The sequence below is a fragment of the Rana temporaria genome, chromosome 3, assembly GCF_905171775.1.
Source record: "Rana temporaria chromosome 3, aRanTem1.1, whole genome shotgun sequence".
NCBI classification, from domain to species: Eukaryota; Metazoa; Chordata; class Amphibia; order Anura; family Ranidae; genus Rana; species Rana temporaria.
In genome coordinates, this window is record NC_053491.1 from 179472205 (window position 1) to 179496076 (window position 23872).

Consider the following 23872-nt stretch of genomic DNA (forward strand, 5'->3'; position numbering starts at 1 on the left):
GTGCGTGCACCTTTTTCAAAACACGGCCGCAGGGAAATCACATGGGGGCAGATCCACAAAGAGAGTACGCCGGCGTATCTACTGATACGCCGGCGTACTTTCAAATTTCCCGCGTTGTATCTTTGTTTTGAATCCTCAAAACAAGATACGACGGCATCTGGGTTAGATCCGACAGGCGTACGTCTTCGTACGCCTTCGGTTCTTAGATGCAATTCTTCGGCGTCCGCTGGGTGGCGTTCCCGTCGTATTCCGCGTCGAGTATGCAAATTAGCTATTTCCGACGATCCACGAACGTACGAGCGGCCGTCGCATTCTTTTACGTCGTTTCCGTTCGGCTTTTTTCGGTGTATATATAAAGCTGCTATTTGGTGGCGTACGCAATGTTAAGTATGGCCGTCGTTCCCGCGTCAAATTTGAAAATATTTTATTTTGTTTGTGTAAGTCGTCCGTGAATGCGGCTGGACGTAATTTACGTCCACGTCAAGACAATGACGTCCTTGCGACGTCATTTAGCGCAATGCACGGCGGGAAATTTAGGAACGTCGCATGCGCAGTTTGTTCGGCGCGGGGACGCGCTTCATTTAAATGAAACACGCCCCCTACTCGCCAATTTGAATTACGCGCGGTTACGCTGCGAGAGATACACTACGCCGCCGTAACTTACGGCGCAAATTCTTTGTGTATTCAAAGATAAAAAAAGTAAGTTACAGCGGCGTAGCGTATCTCACATACGCTGCACCCATGCAATTGTATGTGGATCTGCCCCATGGTCTTTTTGACCACATGATTTCCCTGCGGTTCCTGCACCCGTAAATGTGCTGAATGCTCAGAATGAATGTCAGCCCCGCGCATCTCCTAAAAGCAGTGTGATTTGGCTGCGGGTGCGGGGACAGGAACAGATGTGATTTCCCACGCCCGCAGCCACATGCAGAGATGTGAACCTACCCCTAAACCAAAGTGTCTAGTACAGTAATATTTGGAACACCTTATTCTGATTTTATGATTTGAAGTGGTGGTAAATGTTGGGGGTGTTCACTAGGGTGTACTTACTTTTCTACATGACTAAAGATCGGTGTTTCTCTACTGTGGATGGTTAACCTATTGACCACATTCATAGAGAAATATATGAAGCGACGAGGGAAGAAGGAGACACCCACATAGCCAGATTTAACCCTAGTGATCAATATGGCGATGGAGTCAGATCGCCATCACATTCTTAGATTGAACAACTAATAAGCAGAACAGTAAAACTGAATTGCTTTGTAGATGTTCACGGCCATAAAAGAGTATTTTTCCAAATAGCCTCGTTCTAATGTGCATTTTTGTATGCCATAAAATAAAAGCAGAGTTCCACCCACGTCTTTGATTTTATTTTTTATTTTTAAACTCTTATGCCCTGTACACACGATCGGAATTTACGATGAGATAAAATCCTATGAAATTTTCCGGCGGAATTCCATTCAAGCTGTCTTGCATACACACTGTCAGACCAAATTCCGACCGTCCAAAATGCAGTGACGTAAAAAACCCTACGACGAGCCAAGAAAAATGAAGTTCAATACTTCCGAGCATGCGTCGACTTGATTCTGAGCATGCATGCTTTTTTTTCTCCGTCGGCGTTCCACACAGACGATCGGAATATCCGATGAAAAAATTCCGTCTGACTTTTTTCATCGGAAATTCTGATCGTGTGTACGGGGCATTACTCTTGCATAATGCATATTAATCAATTCTTATAGCTGGATTCAGGTAGGAGAGACTAACGTTAGGCAGACGTAGCGTATCGCATATACGATACGCCACCGTAAGTTAGAGAGGCAAGTGCTGTATTCACAAAGCACTTGCGTCCTAAGTTACGGCGGCGTAGCGTAAATGTGCTGGCCTAAACGCGCCTAATTCAAATTGTGAAGAGGTGGGCGTGTTTTATGCTAATGAATCGTGACCCGACGTGATTGACGTTTTTTACGAACGGCGTATGCGCCATCCGTGGACATATCCCAGTGCGCATGCTCCAAATTACGCCGCAAAGACTTATTGGTTTCGACGTGAACGTAAATTACGCCCAGCCCCATTCTAGGACGACTTACGCAAACGACGTCAAAATTTAAAAATTCGACGCGAGTCCGACGTCCATACTTAACATTGGCTGCGCCATCTTTTTGGTGGAATATCTTTAGGCCTGAAAACGGCTTACGTAAATGGCGTATCTTTACTGCGACGGCCGGGCGTACGTTCGTGAATAGGCGTATCTCGCTGATTTACATATTCTAGGTGTAAATCAGCGTACACGCCCCTAGCGGCCAGCGTAAATATGCAGTTAAGATACAACGGCGTAGGAGACTTACGCCGGTCGTATCTTAGCAACATTTAAGCATATCTCAGTTTGAGCATACGCTTAATGTTACGACGGCGCGGATTCGGAGTTACAACGGCGTATCTACTGATACGCCCGTCGTAAGTTTCCTGAATAGTCTTGTCATTAGTGCTGCCTTTACGATTATCTTATCGCAAAAAATACCTTTGATTTCTTAGGGATTGCCATATTACTTGTGGGAAGGAGAAATCTCCAAGCATATTTTTCCGGGATACGATGTTGCTGTATTCCCAGCATGCACCATCATCGGAAGTGCCCGCCCAGTTGTGATGGCGACGAAGATACACAAAAGAGAGATACAAGAACACAGAGCCCTCGGTGCTGCCCACTGACTCCTGGGAAATGATGACACACATCTCCCAGGAGCTGTAGCGAGCAGAGGTGCCGAGGGAAATGACATCAGGCGCTGCTGTGAGGAAGGGGAAGATTAGAAGAGACCACATAGCATGTCGTTAGCTTATTTTTGCCGCACAGTAATGTCAACTTTTTATGGGTGAAACTCCGCTTTGATAAATCTAATGTTACACCACTAACAGATGCTAAATAGTATGCAAAGTAGCTAAACATAGGCTTACATAATCATCGCAGGATTTCTTTTTTTCAAGGTGGCTGTTTGTAAGACTTCTTCTACTTTCACGGTCAGCAATAAATTTACTACTGCAGAGAAGGAAAATGCGCATTATTACATAAGCAGAAGACTGTTTTATGTTATGACATAGGCATCTCTTTCCTTTGGTCCAAATATAAATATATATATTATTGAGGGTTTTTCGGAGATTCGGATGTACCCGAATCTCCAAATCTCCAGATAAAATAGTAACAAATTTACAGTGCCTAAAAAAAGTATTCATACCTTTTAAAACTTTCCACATTTTATCATGTTACAACCAAAAACGTAAATGTATTATATTGGGATTTTATGTGATAGACCAACAGAAAGTGGCACATAATTGTGAAGTGGAAGGAAAATGATAAATGGTTTTCACTTTTTTTACAAATAAATATGTGAAAAGTGTGGAGTGCATTTGCATTCAGCCCCCCTAAGTCAATACTTTGTAAAACCATCTTTTAGGCCCCTTTCACATTAGCGGACCGTTCGTCCGTTTATTACAAGTCCGTTTACGGACTTGTAATGCATCCCTATGGGATCGCGTCCGTTAGCGGATGGAGCATCGCTAACGTCCGCAACCATCCGCGTCCGTCAGGATCCGGTTTTTCGGATGGAAGAAAACCCTATTTTTCTTCCGTCCGGCGGAACGGATCGGATGAAGACGGACAGACGGTCCGTCTTTATCCGATTTCCCATAGGGGAGAGCGGAGGTAAGACAGGGCAGTCTCTGCACAGTGTGCGAGGACCGCCCTGTCCGCCGACAGCTCAGCGGGGATTACGGAGGATCCCCGCTGAGCCGACAGACACACACAGAGCGGACACAAAAACGGTTCGCTCCGTGTGAAAGAGGCCTTACTGCAATTACAGCTGCAAGTCTATTTGGGTATGTCTCTACCAGCTACCAGAGAGTGAAATTGTTGCCCATTCTTCTTTGCAGAATAGCTCAAGCTCTGTCAGATTGGATAGAGAGCGTCTGTGAACAGCAAATTTCAAGTCTTTCCACAGATTCTCAATTGCATTTAGGTCTGGACTTTGACTGGGCCATTCTAACACATGAATATGTTTTGATCTAAACCATTCCATTGTATCTCTGGCTGTATGTTTAGGGTCATTGTCCTTCTGGAAGGTAAACCACAGCCCCAGTCTCAAGTCTTTTGCAGACACTAACAGGTTTGCCATGTATTTGGCTCCATCCGTCTTATTATCAACTCTGACCAGCTTCCCTGTCCCAGCTGATGTGTTCAGGGTGATGTGCAGTGTTAGCTTTTCGCCACACATAGGGTTTAGTTTTGAGGTCAAAAAGGTAAATTTTGGTCTTATGTGACCAGAGAACCATCTTCCACATGTTTGCTGTGTCTCCCACATGGCTTCTCACAAACTGCAAATGGGGCTTCTTATGGCTTTCTTTCAAATATGGCTTTCTTCTTGCCGCTCTTCCATTAAGAGCAGATTTGTGGAGTGTGCAACTAACAATTGTCCTGTGGACAGATTATCCCACCTGAGCTGTGGATCTCTGCAGCTCCTCCAGAGTTACCATGGGCCTCTTGGCTGCTTCTGTGATTAATGCTCTCCTTGCCCGGCCTGTCAATTTAGGTGGACGGCCATGTCTTGGCAGGTTTGCAATTGTGTTGTACTCTTTCCATTTTCAGATGATGGATTGAACAGAGCTTCGTGAGATGTTCAAATCTTGGGATATTTTTTTCTATAACCTAATCCTGCTTTGAACTTCTCCACAATTGTATCCCTGACCTGACTGGCCTTCATGATGCTGTTTGCTCTTCAAATTTCTGAGGGCTTAACAGAACAGCTGTATTTATACTGAGAATAAATTACACACAGGTGGAATTTATTAATTAGGTGACTTCTGAAAGCGATTGGTTCCACTAGATTTTAGTTAGGGGTATCAAAGTAAAGGGGTCTGAATACAAATGCACGCCAACCTTTGAGATATTTATTTGTAAACATTTTTGAAAACCATTTATAATTTTCCTCCCTCTTCACTTTTTTTTGCCACTTTGTGTTGGTCTATCACATAAATCCCAATAAAATACATTAACATTTTTGGTTGTAACATGACAAAATGTGGAATACTTTTTCAAGGCACTGTAGTTGAAATTTGTAAATTTGGATATAATATTTTTGTAATATGTGATGTAATGTTCAGAATGTGTTTTATTTTTTGAATTTTATGTTATAAAGAAAAATTGATAAAAAAAAAAAAAGTAAGCGGTGGCTTGATGGCTCGCTCTTAGCAATTTAAATGGAATTCGGATTGGTCGATGATTTTTCGACTGATTTGAATTCTAAACATTCCAAAAATTGGAAATTCGTTAGAAAATGAATAAAAGGAGCAAGACTAAATGGAACAAAACTAAATTACGAAAACAAATAACGAAACAAAATGAGTAACATAACAAATATATACCCTAAATGAAGCATAACGCACATTTCTAGTTCCTACAGACATCATTTCCATATACAGTATAAAAAACATGTAGCACTTAATACTGGTTAATATTTATGAACCATTGATATTAGTAACAATGTCTGTATTTGGTTTCAATAGCAAGGGTTGATATTCTGTTCCTATGTTTTTGGACACCCATAGCTACGTATATTAAAATTGAAGGGATCTTACTTTTAGCCCAAGGGAAGGGGAAGATCCACGACACCAAGGGATTTCTCTACTCGTTTTTTACAAACAATCAACAACCTACAATCATACACTCCTGTGGCCCCTGATGATGGTCTTTTGCTTGTTCACAAGACCAGAAACGCGTCGGGCAATTTTTACCGTCCCCTGAAGAGTGTTTTTATTCTTTATGTTGTTTTACACTGGGTACTGTTTTGTTCTAATTTTTCTTTCTTTTTTTTTTACACGGGATACACTTTCGTCCCTGGTGTTATTTATCTGTATGTTTGTTTAATAGTTGTACCTGCTCCAGTGCATATACACCTTGATATTCAAGGTTTATTCTGTGAACAAGTGTCAACCCAATTTTGCTTGATCCACCAAATAAACTTTTTTTTCTCATCCAAATTCTCATCCAGAGTCTGGCCTTAAAAGTCCCATTATGGGGGTATTCTTTCTTTCTTCACCGTGGTCAGAGTACGTCCCTGCATCATACAATGCTGTCCCCTCTACTCTCCTCTCGCCCCCTCACCCCCTCTTTCCTGCCTGTCATCTCCCTCTCTGTGTCTCCAAGCCTCAACGACCTCCACCGCTATTCTTGAAAAAAAAGGTACAATTGTCACTGCCAGCCCCTCTATTAGAGGTTGGCATAGCACACTATGTAAGTAGTTTTAAAAAACAAGCGTTCTAAATACAGAATTTGAGCTGTCTTCAGACCGGTCTTGTGACTCGCAGCCGCTTTACAGCTATGAGACAGGGCTTCTGCAGAGGAGACGTGCAGCCACGTGATCTCCCCGGCTGACATCAGAGGGAGATTATGGCTCCTCCCACAGAAGACATCCATTGGAGCTGTAAAGCGGCCACAAGTCATGTGTCTGGCCTGAAGGTAACTTAAATTCAGTACTTAGAACGCTCATTTTTTAAAACGACTTGCATAGTGTGCTATGCCAGCCTCTAATAGAGGGGATGGCATAGTTTTATATAAATGGGTTAACAAACCCTTTAAATGGAACATAATGATTGCTTTGCCTCAGCTCGCAGTAAATGTTTTCTCAAAGCAATGGAAGATTATTGAAGGCTTTGTTGCCTATTTCTAGAAGGGTTAAATCCAGTATTGATATATGCTGTATAGGTAATGTTTGGAGTCTTTGTATTTTTGCTATGTTATTTTTCATCTTTATAATCAATAAAATGCTTCTGTTGCCTTTGCTGATGTGTTTGCTGGCTGTGATATTGATCTTCTTGCTTCAGTAATTTGAGCTACTAAAGCTGGCCATACATTTGGGTCGATTCCTGCTTAACTGGCTGAAAGTTAAGCCATAGTGGGTCCTGTTGGCACCACCCGCCCCTTCTAAAGTCAATTTAAAATCAACTGAGTCAGGTGAAAAATTATCAGCCAAATCCTTTCAGATGCAGTGACTGTTCAGGTATTCATGCAGCTACGGGTGCTGTGGCTTACTGAATACAAAAGCTATCGGTGGAGATTCCTCCATCTATTATGTTTTTTCTTTTGATCCCCGAATACAAAACATGCATGGCTAGTTTTACCCAAATGCTGCATGCTAAGGCTGCTGACTTTCTTTCTATACATTTTGATTCAAGGTCAGCAACTCAGAATGTACTGAAGTCAAAGGGTTAGCCAGTCAACTTGCATTTTGATAACAAGATTAACAATGCAGCCCCTGTGTTTCTGATAGCAAAAGTCATAGAGTGTACTGGCAGTCCTATGGGCTACATTAATTCATCCAACTTGAGATGATACACAAGTTGGTACATTCCCTTTGGGTTTTCATACAGAAAGGTCTAAAAACAAGCAGTAACGTGTTACTAAACCCAGAACCTGCATTCACTATATCTGGTCTCCCACAGTATACAGAATACGGAAATGCAATTATTTTAGTAAATATAAACTGCTAAAAACCTTTCCTTGCCAGCATTATATAGTAGTCGTGCGACTTCTATTAGTGTCTGGTTAAAGCTTGTAGGAGGAGTTTTCATTCTCCTCTAACTGCCCTATGGGGCTGCATGACCCCTGACCCTCTGACAGTGCTGATTTGCCCTGTGCTGATCACATACACCCTGCCAAGAAACAATAACTCTCTAGCAATACACACCAAAGCGAGCATGTGCAGAGTGCTCCCAAGGCTCTGTTCTATCAGGAGGTGGTTTGGGTACTGTGGAAGTAGGGGAGGGTCAGAGAAGACAGCCTTTTTACACAATGCACAGAATTAAAGTGGTTGTAAAGGTTCTCTTTTTTTTTTTTTAAATAACAAACATGTCATACTTACCTCCACTGTGCAGTTAGATTTCCACAGAGTGGCTCCGATCCACCCGTTCTGGGGTCCTACGACGGCTCTCGCGGCTTATTCGCATTTGATAACCCCCTCTGGGAAGCTCTCTCCCGAGGGGGTTACCTTGCGGGCTCGTTTCTGTGTTATACACTCGGCGTCCTTGGACAATGAGTGTATGACTCGGCCCCGCCCCCCGGCACCCATGTCATTGGATTTGATTGACAGCAGCAGGAGCCAATGGCTGTGCTGCTATCAATCTATACAATGAAAAGCCGAGAACCCGTGGAGAGAGCGACGCGCGATCGCGCCCATGGAAATTCGGGGCTCAGGTAAGTAAAACGGGGGGCTGGGAGGCCCGACAATGCAAGGTGCTTTTTCACCTTAATGCATAGGATGCATTAAGGTAAAAAAACACGAGGGTTTACAACCCCTTAGGTTCCACAATAAGTATAACAAGCATGCTTTACTGCATATACAGACTGATTTTACTGTTGTGGGTTTAATAACATTTTAAATATTAGTCATGCTGGAAAACCCCTTTACACTACTAAAACGTGCTGCAGAACAGCTATGTATTAACTTAAATAAGGCTATTGAATGCTTATTTACAATTGGTTGCGAAGAGTTCAAACATACCAGTACTGGGGTCAAACAACCTTTCAGTCCTTGGGTAATGGCCAATTTTATGCACACTAAAACATAGTAAAATATGTTTATACTTTAGTGCCCATCAGGTGCCATTTAAGCTTTTCTTTCTTGGTTGAGCACTGATAATAATATTCAAAGGTTAAAAGAAATCTCAGGAAACACGCTCATTCAAAACAGAGCAAACAATATTTCTTGACTACAGTGATATGATGGAATTTTAATCAGATGTAGTTAATAATTAGTAAGATGACTGTAGTTTCAGCGATCCATATCTGGGAACATTACCCACCTGCTGATACGATTACCATCTGCCTCACTGAGCTCATTGGAATCATTGCTGATATTATCATCCTCTGGCGTGTTCATGTTCTGCAATTCTGTCAATTCCAAACCGTTTTTGAAAGGCATTTTCCAAGCTTGTTTCCAGTCGCTAGCTTTTATTTAATATGTATTTTTCTCTGTGTATGCTTAACGGTGAACCTTAGAAAAAAAAATATAACGTTTTGTGAATACAAATGTACATGGCCACATCTTTCTTCATAATAAGCCGAGTCGAGAACTGTATACATCGCTTATAGCCCAAATCTATAAACAGTTTTGAAAAGAGCAGGAAAGGGTTAGAATTCAGTCAGGTTTTATATATTGAAAGTAGAGGAAATGGGAAGCTGGATCTTTTTTAAAGTAGTGTTCTCATTTCAGGATTAGCATAAGCAGTGTAGAAGGAATAAAGCGAAGCATCACCTAAAATGTCACGTTCCATCAATCCTCTTCCTTCCCCCCTCTTCTGCCTGTTTGGGGGAATGGGTACCCATTTCTTGCAAGTATCTGCTCTTACCTCCCCCCGCCCACAACCTCCTGGGACACGTCAAAGGTCCTAGGAGGCTGAGGGACCATTCAGAAAGCATGCCCAGTGTTGGGGAGCTGGCTGTGAAGCACACCTGACTTCCCACTTCCAAGATGGCGGTGCCAGGGACCCAAAGCCCATCAAAGAAGCAGTCAGGGTGAGACAGCGCTTAATCTACAATTTTTGTATCTGCTGACTATGAATTTTTTTCAGAAATGCCCGAAGCTCCTCTTTAAGCAGTTTTCCCAGGAGTGTTGGTTGAAGATCAGCTCTTTGCACGAGTTGAGGCTAGGTATGCAAGGAAAAAGTGCTAACAAAACATATAATGGGAATTGGTACCCCCCCCCCCCCCGTGCCCACAACCTCCTGGGACACGTCAAAGGTCCCAGGAGGCTAAGGGACATTCAGAAAACATGCACAGTGTTGGGGAGCTGGCTGTGAAGCACCAGGAAGTCACACCTGACTTCCCACTTCCAAGATGGTGGTGCCAGGGACCCAAAGCCCATAAGACAGAGCTGGATCTAAAATTATTGTATCTGCTGACTATGATTTTTTTTCAAAAATGCCCGGAGCTCCTCTTTAAGAAGTTTTCTCAGGAGTGTTTGTTGAAGGTCAGCTCTTTGCACGAGTTGAGGCTAAGCCTGCAAGAAAAAAGTGCTAACAGAACATATAAAGTCCAGGTAAATTTAATTCAGATTCTTACATCATAAAAAGTCAAAACATTTCTACCCAGACCCTTTGAACCCACTCAATGTATTTTATTATATAAGAATACGAATTAAAAAATATGGCCTTTATACTTTATACTTGTGTTGCTTTTGGCACACCCAATGCCTACTTGAGTCTTCATATGGAGTGTCCATCTTTGTGGGATTTCTCCTTACTTTCTGTCCTGTCTGACATTTCTTCAATGGACAGGAAGTGAGGAAAAAATCTCCCCTACAAAAATAAAGACGGCAGTAAAAATCTGGCAAATGTTCTCCCCTTCCCTTCTTTACGAAAAAAATCCATAAACAATTGCTGCCTGTGACCTTGTTAGGAAGATTTCCTCTCATTCCTTTTCTTTCTGACAGCTGTGAAATAGACATACTCCAGAAACAATAATACGACATACAGAAACACCATATTATGTCTGTTACATATACACATATCAAATCATAAAAAAAGTGCAAAATTGTTCAGAAAATCCTCACAATTGACCAAAAGTTCTTTTTTAATCAACCTAAAAGAACCAGCATGTTCTCTCTGTGTCCATAGAGATGTAGAATAAATGGGCCACAAAAAAATCAAAAAACAAACCACAAATATTGTTACTCAATTTTTGTGTTAGTAAAACTACTTAGTAAACCTGTAACTTACAAAAGCTGAGTGCCCAGAGCACTATAATAGTGTATGATATAACCCAAAAGAACTCACACAGACCATCCACTACTAGCATAGTTACTTTGACCATTCCATTCAACATCTGGATGTTGTCAGGGGACACATACAGCATTAAAAGGCCTTACAGAGGCTCTAATGCCTTGTACACATGATCGGAATTTCCGATGGAAAAAGTCTGACTGACATTTTCCACTGGAAATTCTGACTGTGTGTATGCCCCATCGGAGTAATTGCATCGGAAATTTACATAGAGAACATGTTCTCTTTCCTCCGATGGAATTCCGTTGGAATTCCGATGTGAATTTGGTTGGACAAAGGTCCGATCGTGTGTACAGGGCATAACACTTTCCCATGCTAAATAAAACAAAATAAAATCTGGTAGAGTTCAATTTTAAGCAGTGTCACCTGTGGTCATTATATCATGCTTCTGTATTTATTTAACCACTTAAGCCCCAGACCTTTAGGCAGCTAAATGCCCAGGCCAGGTTTTGCGATTCGGCACTGCCTCGCTTTAACAGACAATTGCGCGGTCGTGCGACGTGGTTCCCAAACAAAATTGACGTCCTTTTTTCCCCACAAATAGAGCTTTCTTTTGGTGGTATTTTATCACCTCTGCGGTTTTTATTTTTTGCGCCATAAACAAAAATAGAGCGACAATTCTGAAAAAAATTCAATATTTTTTACTTTTTGCTATAATAAATATCCCCCAAAAACATATATAAAAAAAAAATGTCCTCAGTTTGGGCCGATACGTATTCTTCTACCTATTTTTGGTAAAAAAATTGCAATAAGCGTTTATCGATTGGTTTGCGCAAAATTTATAGCGTTTACAAAATAGGGGATATTTTTATTGCATTTTTATTAATTTTTTTTTTTACTACTAATGGCGGCGATCAGCAATTTTTTTCGTGATTGCGACATTATGGTGGACACTTCGGACAATTTTGACACATTTTAGGAACCATTGTCATTTTCACAGCAAAAAATGCATTTAAATTGCATTGTTTATTGTGAAAATGACAGTTGCAAGTTTGGGAGTTAACCACAGGGGGCGCTGAAGGAGTTAGGCTTCACCTGGTGTGTGTTTACAACTGTAGGGGGGTGTGGCTGTAGGTCTGATGTCATCGATCGTGTCTCCCTATAAAAGGGATGACACGATCGATGCAGCCGCCACAGTGAAGCACGGGGAAGCTGTGTTTACATACGGCTCTCCCCGTTCTTCAGCTCCGGGGAGCGATCGCGAGGGGGCGGCTAGAAACGAATAGCCGTGCCCTCGTCCCGGATCGCTCCCCGCGGGTTTCCGACCGCCGCATGTATCGGGGACGTACATGTACGCCCATATGCCTGTACGTGCATTCTATGGATGTACATATACATGCGGCGGGCGTTAACCGGTTAAACCCTTCTAATGGGCATAGGATGTGCACTTTTTTAACTTCTTTCAGGCAAAGCATACAGTATCTCAGAAAAGTGAGTACATCCCTCATATTTTCGTAAAACTTTTATTCTATCTTTTCATGTGACAACACTGAAGAATTTACACTTTGCTACAATGTAAAGTAGTAAATGTACAGCTTGTATAACAGTGTCAATTTGCTGTCCCCTCAAAATAACCCAACACAGCCATTAATGTCTAAACCACTGGCAACAAAAGTGAGTACACCCCTAAGTGAAAATGTTCAAATTGGGCCCAAATAGCCATTTTCCCTAGCATGCTCAGCGCCCCAAAGAAAACTCCTGCTGATTGGCTGAGACAACATATTTACTCCTAACCTAAATTTTGTTTAATCTATCATCCCAATGCCAAAGGCAACAGGGACACTTATTGACCAAAGCGAGGAATTACAATTAAACTCAAGTTAGCAGAAGAACCAGTTGATCAAAACTACAAATTAGCCAGGCTAGTCATCACCTTGCACAGCTAAATTTACTAGCAGCCCTGTTTAGTACAAGGATGCTACATATAAAATAAACAATTTGCATGATGATAGAAAATAACCCCCATAGTCCCCAAAGTCTCACTCACCCCGCTCTGAATTCCCTTGTCTCATAGTAGAGCTGCACAATTAATCATTAAAAAATTGCAATCTCGATTCAACCCCCCTCAAGATCCTAATCAGCCATTTCCTCGATTCTATGTAAACAGTGCAGAGCCGAGCTGTCACAAAAAAAAAGCCGACAAATGTTTATGAACATTCCTCAGAGCTGAGACATAGAGAAGGATACAGAGGGGGTTATTTACAAAAGGCAAATCTACTTTGCACTACAAGTGCACTTGGAATTGCAGTCGCTGTAGATCTGAGGGGAAGATCTGAAATGAGGGGAAGCCCTGCTGTTTTTATCATCCAATCATGTGCAAGCTAAAATGCTGTTTTTTATTTTCCTTGCATGTCCCCCTCAGATTAACAGCAACTGCACTTGAAAGTGCACTTGTAGTACACAATGGATTTGCCTTTCGTAAATAACCCCCAGAGTATCTTTTAGTTCTTTGAATCAAAGGGATGAACATTTGAAAAGTACTTAGAACTCCCAAACATTATATATATTTTTTAGTGGAGACCCTAAAGAATAAAATGGCGGTCGTTGCAATATTTTATGTCACACTGTATTTGCGCAGCGGTCTTTCAAATGCAAATTTTGGGGGGGGGGGGGAAAATACACTTCAATGAATTAAAAAAAAATAAACAGTAAAGTTAGTCCAATTTTTCATATAATGTGAAAGATGATGTTACTGATGTTATGCCGCAATAATCGTGATCTTTATTCTAAGCAAAAAAATAGTGATTCTCATTTTATCCAGAATCGTGCAGCTCTAGCTCTTAGATTTAAAAATGATAGCTTACTTACTTGAAATCTTACTTCCAGATTTCGTCTTGCTGTTTGCATGATATCACAGGTCTTTGCTTTTTATATGGTAATGGTGGTCCTTGATATAGTGATGTGTGAGCGCTTTTTTGTGCAGCTGTACTGTAACCCCACACTGGCATGATGAAGTTCCTTGGGGAAGGCTGGGTGGGGGAGGGGTCACAAACATTCCGGGCTCACATGAAGTGGGCTGAATGACACTCAGACCGCGTACACACGATCAGTCAAAACCGATGAAAACGGACTGAAGGACCGTTTCATCGATCCAAACCAATCGTGTGTGGGCCCCATCGGTCAGTTATCCTTCGGTCAAAAAAAAGAGAACTTGTTTTAAAATTTGAGCGATGGACGCCTAACCGATGGGTCAAAACCGATCGTTAGTATGCAAAAGCATCGGTCAAAAGGCTGCACATGCTCAGAACGTCGTGTGTTTTACGTCACCGCGTTCTGACACGATCGTTTTTTTAACCGATGGTGTGTAGGCACATCAGACCATCAGTCAGCTTCATCGGTTAACCAATGAAACGGTCCTTCAGTCCGTTTTCATCGGTTATGACCGATCGTGTGTACGCGGCCTGAGTGAGGGGAAAGGGGGAGTTACTAATGTTGGAGGCTGCAAACGCTGGTGCAACTGTGCATGGTAGTCAATCGGCAAGAGGTTTTATTGTTTTTTTTTTTTTATTAGTGATTTTGCACAGAGCAGCCCCGATTATCCTCTTCTTGGGTCCCCCGCTGGCAATCCTGGCCCCTCCCTCCTGCCGAGTGCCCCCAGAGCAAGCAGATTGCTATGGGGGCACCCAAGCAGGCTCGCTGCAGAGCCAAGGTTCTGTGTGTCCATTTACACACAGAGTTGCTGCTCGGCTCTCTGGGTACTCTCTCTCATCATTGGCTCTATGGTTGTGATTAACAGCAGCAGGAACCAATGGCACCCACGGCTCCCTCGGCCAATGAGAAGGGAGAGTCCCCGGAGAGCCAAAACTTACGTGCACATCGCTGGTTTGAGATGGGTAAGTAAGTAAGAAATTACATTTTATCTGCAACACTCCTGTAATCTTTTTACATAGAATAATATTTTTCAAGCAGGTAGCTGACATGCGTATCTCATGACAGGTTTCCTTTAAAAGTATGTGCACAACATCAGCTACAGTTTTACCACTTCCTATGTAGGAGAGGCCTGCCAGTAATTTCCTTTTCATGTTTTGTGGTTGACAAGTGGTTTTGCTATAGCGTATGATAGTAAGGGAACAAATGGTAAACAGTTTTTTTAAATGGCTACAGAAAAATAAGAATTCAAGAACAACTTAAGGAAATCAGCATCAAAGTCATGCAACTTTCCCGCGACTTTAAATGCGACATCCCTGCGCGACTTCATCGTGGCTTGCATACGACTTCTTGTTGAAGCTGCACAAGTAGTGCAGGAACCTTTTTCTAAGTTGGAGTGACTTGAGTCGCACCGATTGGAACGGTCCCATTGTCGTTAATAAGGCGCAACTTGTCATGCAACTTTGAGCTCTCAAGTTGCATGTCAAGTCGCAGCAGTATGAACCGGGGCAAAATCATTCAGTAATCTGACAGTGTTACCCCCAAAACACTGCAGCTGTGCTAAGTCAAAATGTCACTATAGACAATAGTTTCAGACCCCCTGCCCACTTCAATTTCCATATTCTGACCCCTAGCTCTCTAAGGCAGGGGTGTCCAAACTTTTTTCAAAGAGGGCCAGATTTGATGAAGTGAACATGCGTGAGGGTCGACCATTTTGCCTGACATTCTTTGAACCATTAAAATTTGGTCTAAGTGTGTTCGTCGGAGCACTAATACACGGCCCAACAAGAATTCTCTTGCCTTTGTGGCTGTGTGTGAGTAAAGAGGTGAGCTCTGTGTGTTATTTGGATATACCGTATTTATTGGCGTATAACACACGCCTTCACTTTACCCCCTTCCTTACCGGGTCATTATTAAATGACGCCGGCAGGAACCCTCTCTCCCTCCAGGTGGACATCATATAACGTCCTTTCTTCCGATCTAGGGCGCCCGCGGCACCACTCGCGACCCGGTGTGCGTGCCTGGCGGCCGCAATGTCCGCCGGGCACCCTTGATTGCCGGCGGTTATGGCAGGAGTGTGGATCTGTGTGTGTAAACACACAAATCCACCTCCTGTCAGAGGTGAGGAGACCAATGTGTGTTCCCAGTACAGAGGAACACAGATCGGTCTCCTCCCCTTGTGAGTCCCCCTCCCCATATCCCTGCCCTACAGTAAGAATAACTCCTAGGGAACATATTAACCCCTTCAGCGCCCCCTAGTGTTAACCCCTTCCCTGCCAGTCACATTTACACAGTAACCAGTGCAGTTTTATAGCACTAATCGCTGTATAAATGTGAATGTTCCCAAAAACGTGTCAAAAGTGTCCAATATGTCCACCGCAATGTCACGGTCACAATAAAAATCGCAGATCGCCGCCATTACTAGTAAAAAATAAAAATGACATAAATCTATCCCCTATTTTGTAGACGCTATAACCAATCAATAAGCGCTTATTGTGATTTTTTTTTTTTACCAAAAATATGTAGAAGAATACGTATCGGTCTAAACTGAGGAAAAAAATTGTGATATTTATTAAATCAAAAAGTAAAAAATATTGTGTTTTTTTTTTTAAATTGTCGCTCTTCTTTTGTTTATAGCGCAAAAAATAAAAACCGCAGAGATGATCAAATACCACCAAACGAAAGCTCTATTTGTGGGGAAAAAAAAAAAATATTTCATTTGGGTACAGTGTTGCATGACCACGCAATTGTCATTCAAAGTGCAACAGCGCTGAAAACTAAAAATTGGTCTGGGCAGGAAGGGGGTGAAAATGCCCTGTATGGAAGTGGTTAAAGAGGGACGTTTCAGAATTTTTTTTTTAGGTCTGTGAAGCAGATCCCCACTCCATCACAGACTCCCCATTACAGACCCCACTCCATTACAGACCCCACTTCATCACAGATCCCCATTCCATCACAGAATCCCCCCCATCACTGACCATCAAAGGCCCCACTCCATCACAGAGCCCCCTCCATTACAGACCCCACTTAATCACAGATCCCCCCATCACAGAGCCCCCCATTACAGACCCCACTCCATCACAGATTCCCCCAATACAGACCCCAATTCATAACAGACCCCCCCATTACAGACCCCACTCCATCACAGACCCCCCCAATACAGACCCCACTCCATCACATTCCCCCCCAATACAGACCCCACTCCATCACAGATCCCTCCACTCCATAACAGGCCCCCCTAATACAGACCCCACTTCATCACAGATCCCCCCACTCCATTACAGACCCCACTTCATCACAGACCCCCACTCCATCACAGATCCCCCCATCACAGAGCCCACTCCATGAAAGACCCCATTTCATAGAAAACACTCCATCTCAGACCCCCCCCCCCAATACAGACTCCCTCCATCACAGTCCTCCCTCGATATTAGAGTCAGACTGTCCCTTTCATCAATGCAGCATTCCCCCTTCCTCCCCCTCCCCACACTGCCCTACCTTAATCACACAAGCCGGAAAGCACGCATGGCAGGTCCAGACAAAGGGTGTAACTTTTCAAGTGAAAGGCGGGTGATTGGTTGCTGGGACCACCCCACTGTCTAGCAACCAATCACCTGCTTTGTAACTTGAAAGGTTCCACCCTTTGTCCAGACCTGCAGCGCTTCCAGGCTTGTGTGAATAAGGTGGGGAGGAGGAGGAAGGGGGAGTGATGAGATGATGTAAAGGACAGACCTGCCATGGCTCCCATGTAATCAATGATGTTAGCGGCGGCAGGCGAGAGGCGGCAGAGGAGAGAGAACACTCACCATTTAATGATGACTGATATATATCTTTTGTGGCCCCCGATGCTAGGAGATCGTTGAGGGCCACAAAAGATATATATATATGTCCAGATAACCAGATGGGCAGTTTAAAACTGGAATGCGGGCCGCGATTGGCCTGCGGGCTGGACTTTGGACATGCCTGCTCTAAGGGCTAGTTTATGCTTGCTTCAAAACAAGGCTTCGGACAGACTTTGTTAAAGCTCTCTGTCATAAATAAATAAAATGGTTAGCTTATAGTCCTGTTTACACATTGCTTTTGCCTGGTGTTTCGGTGGGCTTTCGACGAGGCTTGGGTGGGGCATCAAGCAAGCTTTGCTATAGACTTCTATGGCGGCTTTGAAGATGCTTTCGAGCACCACTAAAGCTACATGGGGTATCATTTTTGAAGCAAAGCAAAAGCAAGGTGTAAACAGGACTGTAAGCTAACTATTTTATTTAGTGACAGGAGCTTTAACAAAGAGAGAGACCTTTAACAAAGCCTGACTGAAGCCTTGTTTTGAAGCAAGTGTAAACTAGCTGTTAATGTGTGTTGAAGCCCGAAGCAAGTGTAAATGAACCCTAAGGGTTATGTATTGCATTTGTTTTTCTAATAAGGAGGGTACCTTGTGTAATAAATTGATTAGAAAACACAAACATGAAGTTTTTATTCTAAATCTTTTCTATCTCTTTAACAGATTTATTTTGTGAAACTACTGTTTACAAAAAAAAAAACAGCATGGCTAGGTAGGGTATCTAAGACTTCCTTTGTCCGCTACTAGAGATGGATCTATGAGCATTACATGAAAGCATTGCATATCAACAATTGACAGTCAGTAATTTATTGGTATCTAAAAAATGATATGACAATAATGGTGATAACATGATAGTATAATAACATAATAAGTTCAAACTGTAAACATAATAAAGGACCAAATTCATTATAGCATGTCTCCATAGTAAATAGCTGTAACCCTAGTTGATTGGTACAATCCAATTGGTATATGAGGTAGTTGATAGTAGCAATTTAAAATATAAGCGAGGGGGCAGCTATTGCCTCAACGCGTTTCGTGGCGACTGCCACTCTTCAGGAGCAGGTAAGGGGTGTGTGTCTATAAATATTGAAACACATAATTAATTTGTAACAGAATAAAATGGTAGTTCTATCTAAAGGGAGAGGAGGGGGAAAGATTGATTTCCCAGAATTACTTACAGAAATGTCAATGAAACTGGGCACAGGCATGGAGGGCTGGAAACAGACCGGAGAGAAACAAAATGTATAGACACCCACCCCATACCTGCTCCTGAAGAGTGGCAGTCACCACGAAACGCATTGAGCCAATAGATGCCCCCTCACTTATATTTTATATTGCTACTATCAACTACCTCATATATCAATAGAATTGTACCAATCAACTAGGGTTACAGCTATTGTTTCTCATTACTGGAGACACGCTGTAATGAATTTGGTCCTTTATAAAGTTTACAGTTTGAACTTATTATGTTATTATACTATCATGTTATTACCATTATTGTCAAATAATTTTTTACATACCAACAAATTACTGACTGCTAATTGTTGATATGCAATGCTTTCATGTAATGCTCATATATTCAGCACCTCTCCATATGTAATGCTCATAGTTCCATTATATTTGGTATTTACCATATTTCATTTATATTTAAGACAGAATTGCTTTTAAAGCACTCTGTCTAACGCATAGATGTATCCATGGGAATGCTCCCCATTATCAATGCGAAAAAATAAAAGCTCATAATCCCAATCGCGTTCTGCGATCCACCAATCAAAATCTACTCCAGATACCGAAAGCCAACTACAAGTCCAAAGGAGATAGAAGATTCGCTGTCCAGGGTCCCAGACTATGGAACGCTTTACCAACCAGCATTCGGTTGGAGGAGAACCACTTAGCATTCAGGAGAAAGATCAAAACTCATCTCTTTTGATATCAAAGGAGACAGGACCAACAAGCGCCCAGAGGCGATTTAGTTCGCATGTGCCGCGCTATATAAGTTTTCCTTCATTCATTCATTCATTCATTCATATATCATGTTATCTCCTTGGATGCATGCCTCATATAAAGTCCCACCCTTCTTTCTGTTGATCTGAAGTCTGTTGCCTGCCAAGAGTGCCCTGTCCTGACTAACCATTAAACCATGCACGGAATAACAACTTCTATAATGCAATTTCATCATTTCTTGCTTTGAAGAATGACGTTTACTACCGAAGCCTTATGAAGCAATGTCCTGTAGAAATTGATAATAGTTTAATCAGAATGGCTGATAAGCAGGTGTTCATAATTCCATTTTCTTCTTCCTTATTTGACACCTTTGTATTGATCTTATCTGATGCTGAATTTGTAAACTACTGTAGGGAGATTAATGTAGGTGAAAATGCAGTTATGTGATTTTTTCTTTAAATGCAGGGTGTCTGGGGTTTTTTGAGTTGGAAAGATTGGAGGTGAGGGGGATTTATTAATCCCCAGAAACTGGATTTAAAGTGGTTGTAAACCCCTTTTTAGAACTTGTACTTATAGGTAAGCCTTGAATAAGGCTCACCTATAGGTACTGTAAATATCTCCTAAAGCTGTTTAGCAGATATTTGCCTTGTAGTGCTCCGATGATGCCATCAGCGCATGCGCTGTGAAGAAACAGTCCTGTGAAAAGTGTGGGGTGCGTTTGTATTGAGCCCCCCTGAGTCAATATTTTTTAGAACCACCTTTCACTGCAATTACAGCTGCAAGTCTTTTTGGGGATGTCTCTACCAGCCTTTCACATCTAGAGAGGGATATTTTTGCCCATTCTGTGAACAGGCATTTTAAAGTCTTGCCACAGATTCTCAATTGGATTTGGGTCTGGACTTTGACTGGGCCATTCTAACTCATGAATATGCTTTGTTCTAAACCAGTGGTCTCCAAACTGCGGGGGGTACTTTATCTGGCCCTTGGAGTACTTTTTCTCTCACTGATACAAGACACTATTCTTCATACTAGACACCAACAATGAGGTATAATACCTGGTGGTGACACCAACAATAGGGTACTACTTTTACCACTGACACCGACAATGTAGCACTATTCTTTTCACTGATATCAATGATGGAGCACTATTCCTTCCATTGACAACAACAATAGAGCATAATTTCTGGTGGTGACACCAACAATGGGGTACTATTTCTCCCACTAACACCAACAATGGGACACTATTCCTTTGACTGATATTAAAGGGGGTGTATAGGTTATTTTTTTATTTTCTAAATATTTTCTTACCTTTTCCTTCGATTTCCCTTCTAAATGTTTTTTTCTTTGTCTGAATTTTTCATTTTCTATTTCTCCTCTGTAAGCTTGCCCCCATGAACTGACTGGGGGTTAGTCAGCCAGAACAGCTTACTGAGGAGGTACAGGAAGTGAAAAATTCAGACAAAGAAAAAAAACATTTAGAAAGGGAAATCGAAGGAAAAGGTAAGTGAACCAACAATGCACTAGCTTAAAAAAACCTATTTAGAAAATAAAAAACAAACCTTTACAACCCCATTAATTATGGCGCACTATTCCCCCTATTGATATAAATGATGGGGTACTATTTCTCCTACTGACACCAATGATTGGACACTATTCCCTTCACAGATACAAAAGATGGGACACTATTCCTCCCCCAAATACCAAGGATGGGGCGCTATTTCTCCCACTGACACCAATGACGGAGTGCTATTCCTCCCCCTAATATTATAATACTATTTACTGCCACTGACACCAGAACAATTTCTACTCAGTCCGACCCCCCCTAAAGTCGAAAGGACAGTAAACCGGCCCTTTGTTTAGAAAGTTTGGAGACCCCTGTTCTAAACCATTCCTTTGTATCTCAGGCTATATGTTTAGGGTCGTTGTACTGCTGAAAGGTGAATCTCCGCCCAGTCTCAAGTCTTTTTCAGACTCTAACAGGTTTTCTTCTAAGATTGTCCCTGTATTTGGCTCCATCCATCTTCCCGTCAACTCTGACCAGCTTCCCTGTCCCTGCTGAAGAAAAGCATCCTCACATCATGATTCTGCCACCACCATGTTTCACAGTGGGGATGATGTGCAGTGTTATGCCGCGTACACACCATCACTTTATGTGATGAAAAAAAATGACGTTTTTAAAAATGTCACTTTAATTGACCGTGTGTGGGGGAAAACGTTGTTTTATGTCTTCTAAAAAACGACTAAAAAAATTGAAGCATGCTTCAATTTTATGTGTCGTTTTTCAAAACGTCAACTTTTACTTCACAGAAATTGACTGTGTGTAGTAAAAAACGTCGTTTAAAACGACATTTTTTCACCCGCGCATGCCCAGAAGCTACTTATGAAGCGAGCTTCAATGAGAAAAAGTGGTGAGAACATAACCTCGCTTTGCTAGAACATTGTGAGAAAAACGATGGTGTGTAGGCAACTTCGTCTTTGAAAATTGAAGTTTCAAAAACGTCATTTTTTACTTCACAGAAAATGTCGTTTTTTTTCATCACATAAAGTGATGGTGTGTACGGGGCATAAGTTTTCCCCCACACATATAGGTAGATTCAGAAAGAGTTAGGCCGGCTTATCAGTAGATAAGCCGACCTAACTCCGAATCTACGCCGCCGTATGTTTAAGCGTATGCTCAAACAGAGATACGCTTAAACATATCTAAGATAGGCCGGCTTGCACCGTCCTATCTTAGATTGCAATTTTTCGGATGGCCGCTAGGTGGCGCTTCCATTGCGGCTGGCGTAGATTATGTAAATGAGCTTGTACACCGATTCACAAACGTACGCCAGGTCCGCCGCAGTCGAATTACGTAGTTTCCGTAAGGCCTTAGGCGGCCTAAAGTTATTCCACCTATGAGGTGGAATAACAATGTTAAAGTATGGCCGCCGTTCCCGCTGCGAGGTTCGAATTTTTTACGTTGTTTGGGTAAGTCGTCCGCGAATCGGGAGTTACGTCGTTTACGTCCACGTCGAAATCAATAGGCCCGTACCGCGTACTTAGCCGCAATGCGCACTGGGACATGTAGGCGCCCGGCGCATGCGCAGTAGCAAAGAACGTCAAAAAACGTGAGGTCAAGCCTCATTTCCATACAACACGCCCCCCTCCAACCAATTTGAATTAGGCGCCCTTACGCCCGCCGCGATTACACTACGCCGCCCTAAGTAAGGAGGTAAGTGCTTTGAGAATATGTACTTTCCTCTCTTACTTAAGGTGGCGTAGTGTAAACACGCTAGGCTACGCCGACCTTAGTTTTGCGCGCCCCTACCTGAATCTACCCAATAGCGTTTTGCTTTTAGGCCAAAAAGTTCAATTTTGATCTCATCTGACCAGAGCACCTTCTTCCACATGTTTGCTGTGTCCCCCACATGACTTATTGCAAACTGCAAACAGGACTTCTTATGGCTTTCTTTCAACAATGGCTTTCTTCTTGCCATTCTTCCATTAAGAGCATATTTGTGGAGTGCACGACTAATAGTTGTCCTGTGGGCAGATTCTCCCACCTGAGCTGTGGATCTCTGCAGCTCTTCCGGAGTTACCATGGGCCGCTGGGCTGCTTCCCTGAATAATGCTCTCCTTGCCCAGCCTGTCAGTTTAGGGGGACGGCTATGTCTTTCATAGGTTTGCAGTTGTGACATACTCTTTCCATTTTTGGACCATAGATTGAGATATTCAAAGCTTGGGATATTTTTTTATAACCTAACCCTGCTTTAAACTTCTCCACAATTGTATCCCTGGCCAGTCTGGTGTGTTCCTTGGCCTTCATGTTGATGTTTGTTCACCAAGGTTCTCTACCAAACCACCAAGGACTTCACAGAACAGTTGTATTTATACTGGGAATAAATTACACACAGGTGGACTCTATTTACCAGTTAGGTGACTTCTGAAGGAAATTAGTTCCACTAGATGTTAGTTAGAGGTATCAGGGTAAAGGGGGCTGAATACAAATGCACGCCACACTTTTCAGTCATTTATTTGTAAAAAAATAAATAAAACCATTTATGATTTTCCTTTGTGTTGGTCTATCACATACAATCCCAATAAAATACATTTATGTTTTTGGTTGTAACGTGACAAAATGTGGAAAATTTCAAGGGGTGTGAATACTTTTTCAAGGCACTGTATATGCATATTTCTAGGACTCACAATTTTGTGCTGAGTTGTCTGAAATACAGGTTACCTTTATGGGAATGTGTATTTTATACACTGAAAGTTGCTTTTTTATGCTGTAATATTGCAGAGATAACAGAAATGTGCTATTAGGAATTCTGAAAGTAACAGCTTGCATCTTTGCTACTGACCAGAAATGTTGTTTAATAAGCGTTCTCTTATGGGCTGACCCTTTGGTAAGGCAAGGTAACATAT

General features: G+C 42.2%; 1 protein-coding gene across 2 annotated transcripts in view; it reads right to left on the reverse strand.

Annotated features, from left to right (window-relative positions):
• Positions 1-23872, reverse strand: part of SLC38A1 (solute carrier family 38 member 1) — a 118767-nt gene that overhangs the window by 77626 nt on the left and 17269 nt on the right. Inside the window, exons 2-3 of one of the 2 annotated variants that reach the window (XM_040343907.1) lie at positions 8845-9035; positions 2950-3028 (exon numbers count right to left, since the gene is read on the reverse strand). In XM_040343907.1, the coding sequence (XP_040199841.1) occupies positions 2950-3028; positions 8845-8963 (198 nt within the window). In that variant the 5' untranslated portion in view covers positions 8964-9035. Of the gene's footprint in view, positions 1-2949; positions 3032-8844; positions 9036-23872 lie in introns of both variants that reach the window. The other variant, XM_040343906.1, reaches the window with a different exon arrangement.